The sequence below is a fragment of the Arachis duranensis genome, chromosome 9 (assembly GCF_000817695.3).
Source record: "Arachis duranensis cultivar V14167 chromosome 9, aradu.V14167.gnm2.J7QH, whole genome shotgun sequence".
In the NCBI taxonomy this organism is placed as follows: Eukaryota; Viridiplantae; Streptophyta; class Magnoliopsida; order Fabales; family Fabaceae; genus Arachis; species Arachis duranensis.
Window position 1 is genome coordinate 82,072,723 of NC_029780.3, and position 13,485 is coordinate 82,086,207.

Sequence of the window (13,485 nt, forward strand, 5' to 3'; positions counted from 1 at the left end):
CTGAACATCGATTCAGAAGGGCTTGGACAAACTCAGAGAAAGGGAACCAAACCCCTAAGTTCGTGAATAATGGTTCATAAACCAACATCTAATCAGCGACTGGTGCACAAAATTGTGATCTCAATGGCGCCAACAACTTGGTACGCACAATTGTAATCTCAACTCTTTTTTACAACTTCGCACAACTAACCAGCAAGTGCACTGGGTCGTCCAAGTAATAAACCTTACGTGAGTCAGGGTCGATCCCACGGAGATTGTCGGCTTGAAGCAAGCTATGGTCATCTTGTAAATCTCAGTTAGGCGGATTCAAATGGTTATAGAGTTTTGATAATTAAAAGATAAATAAACATAAAATAAAGATAGAAATACTTGTGTAATTCATTGGTGGAAATTTCATATAAGCGTATGGAGATGCGTTGTTCCTTCTGAATCTCTGCTTTCCTACTGTCTTCATTTAATCATTCATACTCCTTTCCATGGCAAGCTGTATGTAAGGGGATCACCGTTGTCAATGGCCACCGTCCATCCTCTCAGTGAAAATGGTCCAGCTACGGGTTACGTAGGGCTAATCATCTGTCGGTTCTCACTTGTGTCAGAATAAGATCCAATGATCCTTTTGCGTCTGTCACTACGCCCAACAGTCATGAGTTTGAAGCTCACCACAGTCATCCCATCCCATATCCTACTCGGAATACCACAGACAAGGTTTAAACTTTCCAGATCTCAAGAATTCTACCAATTGATTCTAGCTTATACCACGAAGACTCTGATCTCATAGAATGGAAGGCTCTATTGTCAGGAGAGGCAACTATGCGTTGTGGACCAGGAGGCCAAGAGATACACACTCAAGCTATAGCATGTAGAACGGAAGTGGTTGTCAGGCATGCGTTCATAAGGGAGAATAATGATGAGTGTCACGGATCATCACATTCATCAGGTTGAAGTACGAGTGAATATCTTAGAATAAGAATAATCTTGAATTGAATAGAAGAACAATAGTACTTTGCATTAATTCATGAGGAACAGCAGAGCTCCACATATTAATCTATGGTGTGTAAAAACTCCACCGTTGAAAATACATAAGTGATTAAGGTCCAGGCATAGCCGAATGGCCAGCCCCCAAAACGTGATCAAGAGATCAAAAGATTATCAAAAGATAGTCTCAAAAATGATCAAAAGATATGAGTACAATAGTAAAAAATCCTATTTATACTAAACTAGTTACTAAGGTTACAGAAATAAGTAAATGATGTAGAATCCACTTTTGGTGTCCACTTGGTGTGTGCTTGGGCTGAACATTGAAGCTTTCACGTGTAGAGACTTCTCTTGGAGTTAAACGCCAGTTTGTAGCCTATTTTTGGCGTTTAACTCTAGCTTGTAACCTGTTTCTGGCGTTAAACGCCAGAATAGGGCAGGAAGTTGGCGTTTGAACGCCAGTTTGCGTCATTAAAACTCGGATAAAGTATGAACTATTATATATTGCTGAAAAGCCCTAGATGTCTACTTTCCAACGCAATTGAGAGGGCGCTATTTGGGTTTCTGTAGCTCCAAAAATTTCATTTCGAGTGTAGGGAGGTCAGAATCCAACAGCATTAACAGTCATTTTTTAGCCTCTGAATCAGATTTTTGCTCAGGTCCCTCAATTTCAGCCAGAAAATACCTGAAATCACAAAAAAATACACAAAATCATAATAAAGTCCAGAAATGTGAATTTTGCTTAAAAACTAATAAAAATATACTAAAAAGTAGCTAGATTCTACTAAAAACTACTTAAAAACAATGTCAAAAAGTGTATAAATTATCTGCTCATCAGCAACTCAAGGGGATCAAGGTTGATATAGCAAACCCACTCATTTTTTCCAAAAAGCACCAACTCGTATTAGCGCTCCGCTTCGCTGCCCCACAAACCGCGCCCTCATTGAGCAACTTCTGCTATAATAAAGAGGGCACCACTGTTAGCCCACTCTCCGAAAATTTAAACATGCAATCAAGCCCCTAATACACTAAACTACACTAAAACAATGGCACCATCCCCCTCTCCCCCACTATCATACAAAGGGGGATCTACTTACTACCATCACACAGCAAAAGGATCACTACCAAAAGAAAAATCTATTGCTAACCAAATACAGCGATAACTAAAGAAACATGAAGGTAAAGGCAAATTAATAAAGCATAACTAAAATAGCAAACAAAGAACAGAAAAAGTACACACCTTTTGTGAAGAAGAACGAAAGAAAATGATGATCAAAGAAACCACGAAACAAACACGGCGACCGGAAAAGTCAAACAATACCTGGAAGGTGGAAATGCAACCCAGAGAAAACACATAATAGAAGAAATGTAAAAAAATAGAAAAAAGGACCCAAAAACCAAAAGTTAAACCCCTCGTAAAAATATGAAAGGACAGGGACAAAAAGGAAAAATCACAATAGAAGGGTAAAAAGGGAAAAGGCATGGAAAACCCCTCTACCCCTCTCCGCTGTGCACATTTTTTGTGCCTTGAAAGTTGCAAAACGATCACTTTCTCGAGAAACGTAACGAACAGAACACAAACTCCACTCATCCATTCAACCTTGATGACCACACGACCCAATGAACTCGAAGCAAGCTAGACCATCAGCATCAAGGCTCAGACCAATGAGTGATACTCCGGGACAACTGTTATGGACTCGATCTCCCGGATCCCATGGGCCTTCCACAATCTGACCCAACCAAGGTGATTCCAACAAACCTACTAAAACCTCGAAAAGTGGGACCACCTCATAAGATAAGATAACCAAGGAACCCTATAAAAGGAGAGCCTAACCATTATCCCAGGTATGATTTAATTTCGCTTAAACACATAATCCCTACCACATTAACTCTCTAATTTAGGCGTCGGGATGTCTTTGTAGGTAACACCCTGGCCACTCCTAACCATCGCTAAGACCAACAACTTCCGGATCCGATTTATCAACCCGTGCAAGCGACACCTTGTACACAATCCATAACATTTTTGTAACATAATTCTAGAAATTTAATTTTTGCAAATTTTTCTTTTGATTATTGTATTCTTGTTTTTCATCATCATGCTGGTATATACACATGAAATATCAATCACCATGAACGTAGAAAACAGATCAAAAGATAGAAGACTAAGTTACTTCCCTTCCTTGAACAACAGAATTCCTCAACCAAAAATCAAATTTTCAAGAGGCCAAGGAGCTAGAGGGCTGTTGCGAGGTCCAATGGCTCTCAAAATTATGATTTTCACTACTAGATCCAATGATAAGAACACCTTCATCCATAAGAGGAGTCAATGCTTTCCCCAATTCATAGTGGTAAGTTCCATATTTGTATATCTGCTTCAGTGTACATCAACAGAAGGGGCACTGATGCGCAGAGGTCCAGGTCGTGCCTTCTATCCTCGTCGACGCGGCACAGAACCCCGACGCTTGGAGAAGTTCCTTCACCTTCTTTGGCACATGTGGATCCCCTGCTGCTGGATAGTTGAGCTTGTCATAAAAGGGAATTAAGTTTAAAATATTGTTGAAAATTTGAAGATATCCATACCCTTCTTTTTTTTTTTTTTTACATTTGTTTAGTGTTCTTTTGGAGACGGGAATTGAACATCATCACAATTGATCCAATTGCTATTTACTTATAGATTGATTATAATATCAAAGATGATAGTGTCCAAATTAAATCAGGATACAAATTGATGATAGTGTCATATAAATTGCATAAACTTGCACCGAAAAATAACTAGTATGCAAACCCATGACGAAGAGAAATGATATTAATCTTTATTTTTCACTTCATACAAAATCAAGTTTGTAAAACTAATTCACACATTCAAATAGTCTTCCTTCTTTTTTATTATATCATATGGATAAGGACTATATAATGATCATCTATAGACCACCATTTCGAGATTGGTAATGATAGTGATTAAAAAGTTACATATATGATTTGTAGACTTTGTAGTATAAGACTTGCAATGAACAAATCAAGCATATGCACACAAGCTGATTAGTAATGACATTCATTGCTAAAAAAATATATAAAATACAAAAAAAAAGAAAAGAGATAATTATATTTTTTTTCCATTTAACAACGATACTAGGGAATTAAAAGGGTATCAGACAAAAACCAGCCAAATACTTTTAAGTGAATCTAAAATCTCTACGTGAATAGTGTTTATGTTAGGCATTAGGATGTTTCTTTTCTTTGTAAATTGGATGGTTCTAAATCTATTTTTTGATTTATCAATATTTTAAATCATAAATAAATAAGTTAATATACATGAATTTTCTCCTGCTAAGTATCAGAATGTTTCTTTGTCATACTAAATAGATGTTCTTTTATATATTTTTTGAATGTTTTTGTATTGCAAATGTGACTTTATTTTTTTAAGAATTTTATAGTTTTTTAAAAATTCCTCTCCTTCGTTCTTTCTGTTCCACAGCCGTCGCCCTCTCTTCCATTCTCAAGTTCGAGGTGTTCGATGAAAGGACTCATGGTGCCAGAGAAGCCATGAAAGCCATTGTTACCGCTATCACAGGTTACCGACTCGAGAAAACTGATCCAGTTTCTGAGGACGCCATTATGATGAAAATTCTTCAGGTTCTTGTTGGGACAATGCACCACAGGGCTTCTATCTTGTTCAGTGATCCCGCTGTATGCATGCTTGTCAATGCTTGTTCCCAAATTGTGCAGCAAATGAATGAGATAACATTTGGATTGGAATTGAGTGGACACAAATTCTTGTGGAGGTTTTTAGAGGTGGGTAGATTAATGTGGAAGAGAAGAGGAATGTTTTTATAAGCTTTAATTAGATTTACTTAATTAGTTTAAAATTTTTTAAATTTTGAATTTAAATATTTAAAATTAATTATTAATAATTATAATTAATTGAGTTGTTCACTTTTTAGTTGGTTAGACACTTGGTTCCTATACTTTTCCATTTAATATTTGACCGACTCACAACTTCTTTTCTACTAAATGAAATACTCACCTATTCAAATCTTGTTGAGGGTGGACACAATATCTCACACTAAATGAATATAAATAAAGTTTTGCTAGGTAAACAATGATTTTAGTGAATAATGAGTTCTAGAATTGACCCAATAAAGTAGAAAAAATATTTCACTCTTAAATTACCTCCTAAACTCTAACATTAGGATAACTATCTGAACACCTAATAAATTGAACATCCGACATATCCATTATTCACATTGTTTAGTATTCTCATTGTCTACCTATACTTTTCCATATAAATAACATAACTACAAAATCGAAAAAGAGAAAGTTGATGGAGTAAAATATAAAAGGTTGCATTTGTTTATAGGAATAGGCTATTGAGACAGGGACACAGAGGCACAAAATTGTGTTTGACAAATGAGATATGAATAAAGACACTGAATTAACGTATTTTATGTCCATCTTGACAGAAAAGACACAGAGACACTAACAAAGAAGGTAACTTATTTTTTATTTTTTCTTTTATTATTTTTGTTAATTTTTATAATTATACTTTTTATTATTATATTTTTTTCTCAATTTTTTTGAATAAAAGAATAATAATAACAAATTGAATTTTCATAATTTGTTCTAGTTTATTTCCAAATACAAGAACATAAAATTTTGTGCCTCTATTCTTTATGTCTTGTTTTCAATGTCTTGTCTTATCTTGTTCTTAGAAACAAATGCAGTCAAACAAACATGTTCATGACCATGGGGAAGCCATAGAAGTGATAGATGGAATCATTGTGACCATCAACAACATTGACTGTTGTCCCGCTGACCAGGTACCATAAGAATGGTAGAGGGTCTATTAGGAAACACTCCTTCCTTGATTTCAAGAACTTCCATGCTGGAACTGAATCTTCTATTTCCAGTTCTGGTGATCCATGTGATATGTAGAATGTCTCCTTCAAAGCCATATTTATATTCCCTTTCACTCTTCTCTTTATGTTCTTTGTTTGTGTAAAATAAAAATAAACACCATATTTATCACTATCCATTTATAGGAAGGGTAAGGCGACCCTTAACAAAAATAAAACGGACAACACCATTCTGATATTGCTGTTTTGAGACAACAAAGCCTCTCTATTAAAAACTCCATCAAATGCTATTTGAACTTAATTTAGCAGCGTTTTATTTGTAAGAGGAGAATTTTAAGCCCTACAAATTATTAATTTGCTTATTTTTTTTAGAAAATTATCCTTCACTACTAATGGTATGGTAAACAAAGACTATTGTTGAGAATAATGCCACCAGAAAACAAAAGTAAGTACAGTATGAAAATTGTTTTGGAATAGACAAAATGGTATCCATGAGAAATGAGACAAGAAAATGGTGACAGAGGGTGTGAGAAGAAAAAGAATGGAAAAAGGGAGATATTGATGGTGATGGTATTAGCGGTGGAAGTCTAGTAGAACTGTAGAAGAGATAGTGATAATAATATGGTATGATTACACAATAGAAGTAGCGAAGCTTAGTGGTGCAGATGGTGGTGGTTGGTCATTGAGTGCTTATATTGTTAGTATTTGATGAGTCAAAATTTTTAATGGAACAGTCACGTTGTCTTAATTATAAAGTTAGGAGACGTGTTTTTTTATTTTGGTTAAAAGACGGGAATAGCGCTCAAAAAAGACCTAATTATAAACTATACAGGACAAGGAGATTCCTTTTTCATCATCAACAAGAACATTCTTCACCTCTCTAGAAAGTAAACTCCAAAAGAAAAAGGCTAATTCAAGATCTAAACTTTTACAGGTTAAGCAATCTGCATATTTATTATCTTCTCTATGAATATATACAATAAAAATGTCCCAGGTCTTTGTTTTCCAATGGTTACTGTTTCTGATCGTTTGCTTTGATCTTATCATGGATATTGCCGCTTGTGAGTCGCTCTCCACAATAATCTTCCTTAACCCCTTAGTGAGTCAGGAGACGTGTTATTCCTCCACAATAGTCATATGAATTTAGAAATGAACAGAAATCAAATTAGGTGTTTATCCCTGAAATAGTAACAATAAACATTGGTTTTGTTGCAAAATCTGAACATGGTGTTAAATTTACTTATAGGACATATGAATCTAGACAATACAAAGGGAAAAGGTGACATAACTAAGGATGACAAAATTCCTCCAGACGCGGGAATTCTTGTGGGGACTACCCCGAATGGGGATCCGACTGTGGGGAATTTTTTCCATGGGGATGGGGACGGGGGACAAAATTCTCCCGAGGCAGACGCAGGGACTCGAGTGGGGATCCCCGCTAATCCCCGAAGTTCATAAATTTACTGAATTGTCCTTAATAGTTTATTTCTCATATATGTTTTTTAGTCATTTCACACACACACATATATATATATATATGAAATCCCTAACGTTGTCCATACTCCATCCAACCTCTCTGCAGCCACCTTCTCGCCGCTCTCCCTTCTCACTGCATCGTCACACCTCACCGTGCCATGATCCTCACTGTGTCGTGCTCTCTATTTGCGGAGTTCCTTTCCGTAACTTTTTCGTCGTGTTCATTCTCCTCTCTGTTGTCGCGTCTCCCACCTTATCCACTTCTCTATCCTCTGACTCGCCATTGCGTCCCCCGATTGCGTCATTTCGAAAGAATTCACCATCTTAATAATTAGTTAGAACTATCAGATAGATGGGGAATGGGGTCCCTGCGGGGAATAGGGCCCTGTGGGGAATGGGGATGGGGAGCAATATTCCCCTACGGCGGAGAACAGGGCGGGGACAGGGAGTAAATCTGGAGGCGGGGATGGGGAGCAGGGAAGCATCCCCCGCCCCCGCCCTGCCCCATTGACATTCCTAGACATAACAATGGACTTAAATCATCTCATGGCCCTATATAGCTTAATTCAATATTGGCTATCTAAATAACAAATACTGTTGAAAGGAGTAGCATATTCATCGGGTCAATAGAACGGTTAACAGCAAGCTTCATATACGTTCTAATAAAAACACAATTTCAGTTTGAATCATAAACGTTCTTTTATTAGTCTAGAACTAGAACTAGAAACTTCATATTTTGCATTTTAATTTTTAAACTTCTAATATCCAACATTCAAGTACAAAGGGGGAAAAATAAACAAGATACAAAAAACCAGATATCATCTTCATTTCTAAGTTTTTGTTGGGCTCTTGGTTTGTACTCTCTCTCTACTAGAGAGCATCAAAGACTAATATAACAAAATTAATTGATTTTTTGAATGGTAAATTGGTTAATCAACAAGGCGAAATTTGAGAATAGATATTGCATCATTTTCATTGAAAAAAAAGACTACATAAAAGTATTATCTTTTTCTCTTTGTTGACTTCAACTTCTTCCTTGAAGAACTATGATTATTGATTTCAAATGGCTCAGAAGCATAATGTCTGAGTCTCTGAAGGATCCTCCTTTCGCACATGCGCAGCATCAAAGAATGATACAACTTCCTCTCTTTAACCGAACTACACTTTCCCAGTCGCGCAATATCGTCTTCTATTGGTTCCAAACCATAGAGACCCTCCCTCGTGTCTGCAAGTGCTAACAAACCATCACGTACTTTTTTTGTTAGCAGAGATCTCTTGCTCACATTACATGATTTGATTGCGAATATGTTATCATCCAACAGATTAGCATCGCTTGATTCATGCCCAGATCTGGCAACCGATAGCGAAAGGTCCAACATATGGTATGCATTATCCGGCAACAGCATGACATACAACAAAACCATGAGTTCAGTCTGCGGTTCTCCTTCAAATGATATCTCGAAATATTCCGAGTTTTGGTCGCCGCATGCAGAATAGCCTAACCTTCTCCATAGGGAGACCCTTGACCTACTGTGCCGATCAGAAAACAAAGAAGAGCACCATTGAATCACCATTTCCAAATCAATGTTAACAATGTCATAGGGATTATCTTGCTCAGTAAACCCATATCTATGAAGCAACGCAGCATTACCCATCAACCCATAAGTATTAAACACCTGATAAAGAGGACACTACAAGTATTAAATAAAAATACCCTCAAGTGAAAATACGAGGTCAATAATAAAAAAACTATAATATCTTGAATCAAGTGTAGCATAGTGACATTGGAGGTCATTGAATGCAAAACCATCAAAGGATATAAGCAAACAAAAATATTTCCACCGATTAATGCTATCGAATAATTTAGAAAAATGTTCTGGTCTATGATGCACGAACACTGACACGGACACGAGATACGACACGACATGGGATACGCCAACACGCGAATTTTAAAATTTTATAAGACACGGAAACACGCATACATATAAAATATAAAGTATTTTTTAGATAAAGCGTAATGATATTTTGATATTTTATTGATATTAAAATATAAATTAATTTTTTAATTATTTTTAATATCTTATTTTAATTATATCAAGCATTTAAAATATTTTTTGTTTTAATAAAAAATAATATATACTATATCTAAATTTATTTCAAGAATATATGTTAAGAATAAGATTGGACACACTGACACGTGATGGTATTTAGGTGTGTCCAAGCGTGTCCGGTGAAGAATTTTTTATTTTATATTAAGACATGTTTTGGACACAGCAGACACGCGTGTCGAACGAGTGTTGGTGAGTGTCGTGTCCGAAATGTGTCCGACACGCGGACACGACAATTTAGCGAAGTGTCCGTGCTTCATAGGTTCTGGTTCTATATATTTGTTCACTCATTTCATGTCTCAATATAACATTTAACAAGTACTTTTCACCTTTACCTTACAATGTTAAACACGTTAAACAATGAAGCATTTACACTATAAAGTAGTTGAGTTCCTTAATCAGCATGCAAATCACTAAATTGACAGATATTGTGTACTGGAGGGATTATACATACTGATTTCTGTGAAGACTTGTAGAAGTGATCAGTAACTCACACAAGGAAGTTAAGAAAAGCTGCATAACCAAGAGGAGAATTCTTACCTCTGCTCCACTGCTGACATCTTTTACCACAATCATTTCCAGCATTGAAGGATCGTCATCTCCTGTATCCGACAAACAGTCTGTGTCACTAGCATTGCCATTCTCAACATGAGCAGCATCCAGATCAGTTGTATCTGTGGAAGATTTCTCAGCCAATGCTTCTTCATCAGCAATGCCCTCATCATTGTTACTATTATCATCATCGACATCATCATCAGCTACAGAATTAGATGAGGCGGTGAAATGCACATCCTCGGCCCCTGTTTTATGATTGAATCTGGAGCACATGACGGTACAAACACCATTAGAATATGAAAGCCTCCAGGTCAGGATCATGCAAATAAATGTCTGCTTGGTCTGTGATGCTAAAATATATAGTATTAGAAACAGAATAGGCCCATGTTCTCTAATATATTCAAATAAACATGAATTACTTTTTGTAAAAGAAGGATTCTCAGTATGCAGTATACTTGAAAAGGTTTAAATGCTACACCTCATTTGGCATAAATATGCTACTTTGGCATAGACTGCACAGCTCATAAAACGACCTTTCTTCAATCAGGAGTGGAACAAAACCATCTTGAATTGACATACAAACTAGACTCTAAGACTTGTGATGCATCTTTGAGATCATTGAATGAAAATGACAGAAATAAGCATGTTAAAGAAACAAGGGTATAAGAGTTTACTTACAGGTCTGCCAGGGGAACCATACCAAAACCATGGAAATCATCTATCTCGAAACCCCGTGAAGAAATAAGACTTTTTGCTGCAAAGTATTGTTCTATACCAAAAAATGTTGGGTTAAGCCTTGAAGGCGCTGAATCCAATAGGGGAAAAATATTTTCTTTCCAGTCCTCACAGATAAGAGCTTTGTCTTCTTGTACCGTCTGCCTACAATTGTAAGAGATCAGAACATTTCCATGAACAGAAAAGCATCATAGTTTTAAACCCCACCCTCTTATCGGTTAGTATCACCTTTTGGTGTATCCCTTCATCAATGTATTTGGATACAAAAAGAGCAGGGAGATATTTCTAAACACCAGAAAAATGCCACTAATTTCTCAGATATTCTTTGAACTTATTTCCTTTATAAGTTCAGCAAAAACTCAGCATCATACACAATAAAACATGCATATCATTCTCCAGTCGACCATTTAAACTCTCTTTCATTGGCTCCTTGCCATAGCAAACAAAAAGCAAAAATCAAACAAGGAAAGCACAGTATCGTTTTACCATTTTCAAAAAATTATATATTTTAGCAAAGCATTACAAGTTACACATGGTCCATTTTAATTCAAGCCATGATGACTATAAGTCTTATACCTGATGAAGCTCGGTTCCATGCAGAAGCTCATCGACTTCATTGAGGGTCCAAACCAATGGCACACACTCTTGTTTGGGCAAGACCTGAAGGTACCCTGCCCAAGGAGATTCTTCACCCAAACTCCTCTCATACATGATGGCAACTGCAAGTCCCAAATAGCCGCTCAAACCGGCATCTTCGATTATCTGGCGCGCACCGCTAGTCCTTACAGTGAGGCATGCCTCCTTCGGCATCTTAGCCACAATATCACCTTCCTTCAGTTGGCACAGTGCTCTAACAGATATTCCCTCTTCCGGGGTGTCAACAAACTCCAACGCATTGCTCCATTCGAATCCATTGGAACTCATCCATCGCTTGAATGCCCTCAAACGCCTATGCACACAAATGTATTGAATGATTCTAAATCAATAATTTAATTTAACAGTTCACACAGAAAGAGTTGCAATATACATAACAGAAGTAATTAAATAACTAACTAAGAAGAGGAATGGAGGGGGGAAATGCAGTTTTCTTTACCGGAAGTATTTGAAATTGCAGCATTTGAATATAAATATACAAGAAGAAAACTATCCGTATTGCTAAGAAGTAAGAGAAAGTTAGGAACTTTGATACTTTGATGGGTGAGGGTGTAAAAGCTTTGATTTTTGGAACACCCTTTCTTGAGTTATGAAGGAAAAGGTGAGAGGAATTAGATAGCAATACCTGGTGGCCATGGACGAAAAAAGAGAGGCTTGTTTGTGTTAATTGTTAAGGGTTTTAGGTTGGGAGCTGCAGCTTGCATGCCAATACAGATGTAGGTTTGGGAAATATGGGTACTATTGTTTTAGTTAAAGTAGGTTTGGAACTTTGGAAGTCTGATACTTTCCGTCCTTTTTTAAATTAATTCTCTAATTATATTAAGAAAGTTAAGCTGAGATTTGTGATGGATAATATTGTAAAGAAAAAGTTTAACAATGTTAATACTAAATAATGTGAACAAATAACAATGGATATATTCGATGTTTAATTTACTAGGTGTGCAGATAGTTATTCTAATATTAAGATTTAAGTGGGTAATTTGAGGGTGTAGTATCTTTTTATTTTATTGAGCCAATTTTAAAGCTCATTGTTCACATTGCTCACAAAAACTATTATCTACTTAGTAAAATTCATTTGTAAATGACATAAATAGTAGAGAGTGTGGTTAAATAGTTGAGTTTGTTAAATATGTTTTGTTTTACTCTTATGTATATGTGCACTGTTTATTGTTGGGGGAACTATGTATTATTTTATCACAATTTGATTTACATAGTTTTAATTCATTTTCTTTCTCAATTTTTTTTCTCTCTCAAATGCTTTAGTTCTTTATCCTTAATTAGTCTTATAACTAGTTTTCGTACTGCTCAAATAATCATTCAAGATTCGATTCATGATATCAAGAGCTAAGAATTAGAGATTTATGGCAGATTTTGAAAAAGATTCGGATAACTCAATTAAATTAAATATAACAATCATCACTCCTCAAACAATTGCATCTCGACCTCCTAATTTCTTTCAATAATGATCTTTCAATCCCATTATAGATAAGCTCACAGAAACCAACCATAAAACCTGACAACAATAAGTATTATTTACAATTTAGGGCCAAAATCTATAAGATCACTTTCGTCGAAATTGAGTTTCTGTTTAATTTGATTCACTAGAAATAAATTTGCATGTATTGAAACTTTCAATTACAAGCAATAACGACAGGATGATTATAATTTGATTTCTTGGATGTTAACATCTATGAATGTGACATTCAAGAATAAGATGGTAGAATGTATCTTTTGCATATAAGATCTAGTAAAGCATTGAAGATTATTTTACAAAATCTACTAAATACAAGATTAAACAATTGAAGACACAATTAAAGTCCATCAAGAAACAAGGTTTGAGTGCTTCTGACTATATCACTAAAATCAAGAATATTGCAGACTCAGTGACTCACTTGCTATTTTGGGTGAACCTCTTCAATCAGCTCAGCATATTGAAACAATTTTAGAAGGACTAAATGAGGATTATCATGTTCTATTAATGATGGTTAATTCTAAATCTGAAATGTTCAGCTTGACTGAAGTAGAGACTATGGTGCTCACACAAGATGATATGGCTGAAATTTCAGAAAATCTACAAACTCCAAGATCTAGGCAAACATAGCTCAAGGTTTTTTTCCTCAAATTATCAA

At 35.8% G+C, this 13,485-nt stretch overlaps 1 protein-coding gene, 1 long non-coding RNA gene and 1 pseudogene across 2 annotated transcripts; all 3 read right to left on the reverse strand.

Annotated features, from left to right (window-relative positions):
* Positions 1 to 1,002: 1,002 nt before the first annotated feature.
* Positions 1,003 to 1,932, reverse strand: LOC127741403 (uncharacterized). Its single transcript, XR_008002374.1, has 2 exons — positions 1,851 to 1,932; positions 1,003 to 1,660 (listed from the first exon to the last, which is right to left on the reverse strand). It is a non-coding gene; the product is annotated as an uncharacterized LOC127741403 (long non-coding RNA).
* A 983-nt stretch (positions 1,933 to 2,915) lies between these two features.
* On the reverse strand, positions 2,916 to 5,927 carry LOC127741573 (4,5-DOPA dioxygenase extradiol-like; annotated as a pseudogene).
* Positions 5,928 to 8,106: 2,179 nt separating this feature from the next.
* Positions 8,107 to 12,105, reverse strand: LOC107466029 (ribosomal lysine N-methyltransferase 3). Its single transcript, XM_016085008.3, has 5 exons — positions 11,982 to 12,105; positions 11,279 to 11,651; positions 10,646 to 10,842; positions 9,953 to 10,229; positions 8,107 to 8,980 (listed from the first exon to the last, which is right to left on the reverse strand). The coding sequence occupies exons 1-5, from the start codon at positions 11,990 to 11,992 to the stop codon at positions 8,306 to 8,308; spliced, it is 1,533 nt and encodes a 510-aa protein (XP_015940494.1). The 5' UTR covers positions 11,993 to 12,105; the 3' UTR covers positions 8,107 to 8,305.
* Between the last annotated feature and the right edge of the window lie 1,380 nt (positions 12,106 to 13,485).

Excerpts from the sequence above, each read along its gene's own strand:
- LOC107466029 (XM_016085008.3), bottom strand. Across the intron at positions 10,843-11,278 it reads ATGGAACCGAGCTTCATCAG|ACGGTACAAGAAGACAAAGC; the intron begins GTATAAGACTTA and ends AATTGTAGGCAG. Across the intron at positions 8,981-9,952 it reads ATGTCAGCAGTGGAGCAGAG|GTGTTTAATACTTATGGGTT; the intron begins GTAAGAATTCTC and ends CCTCTTTATCAG.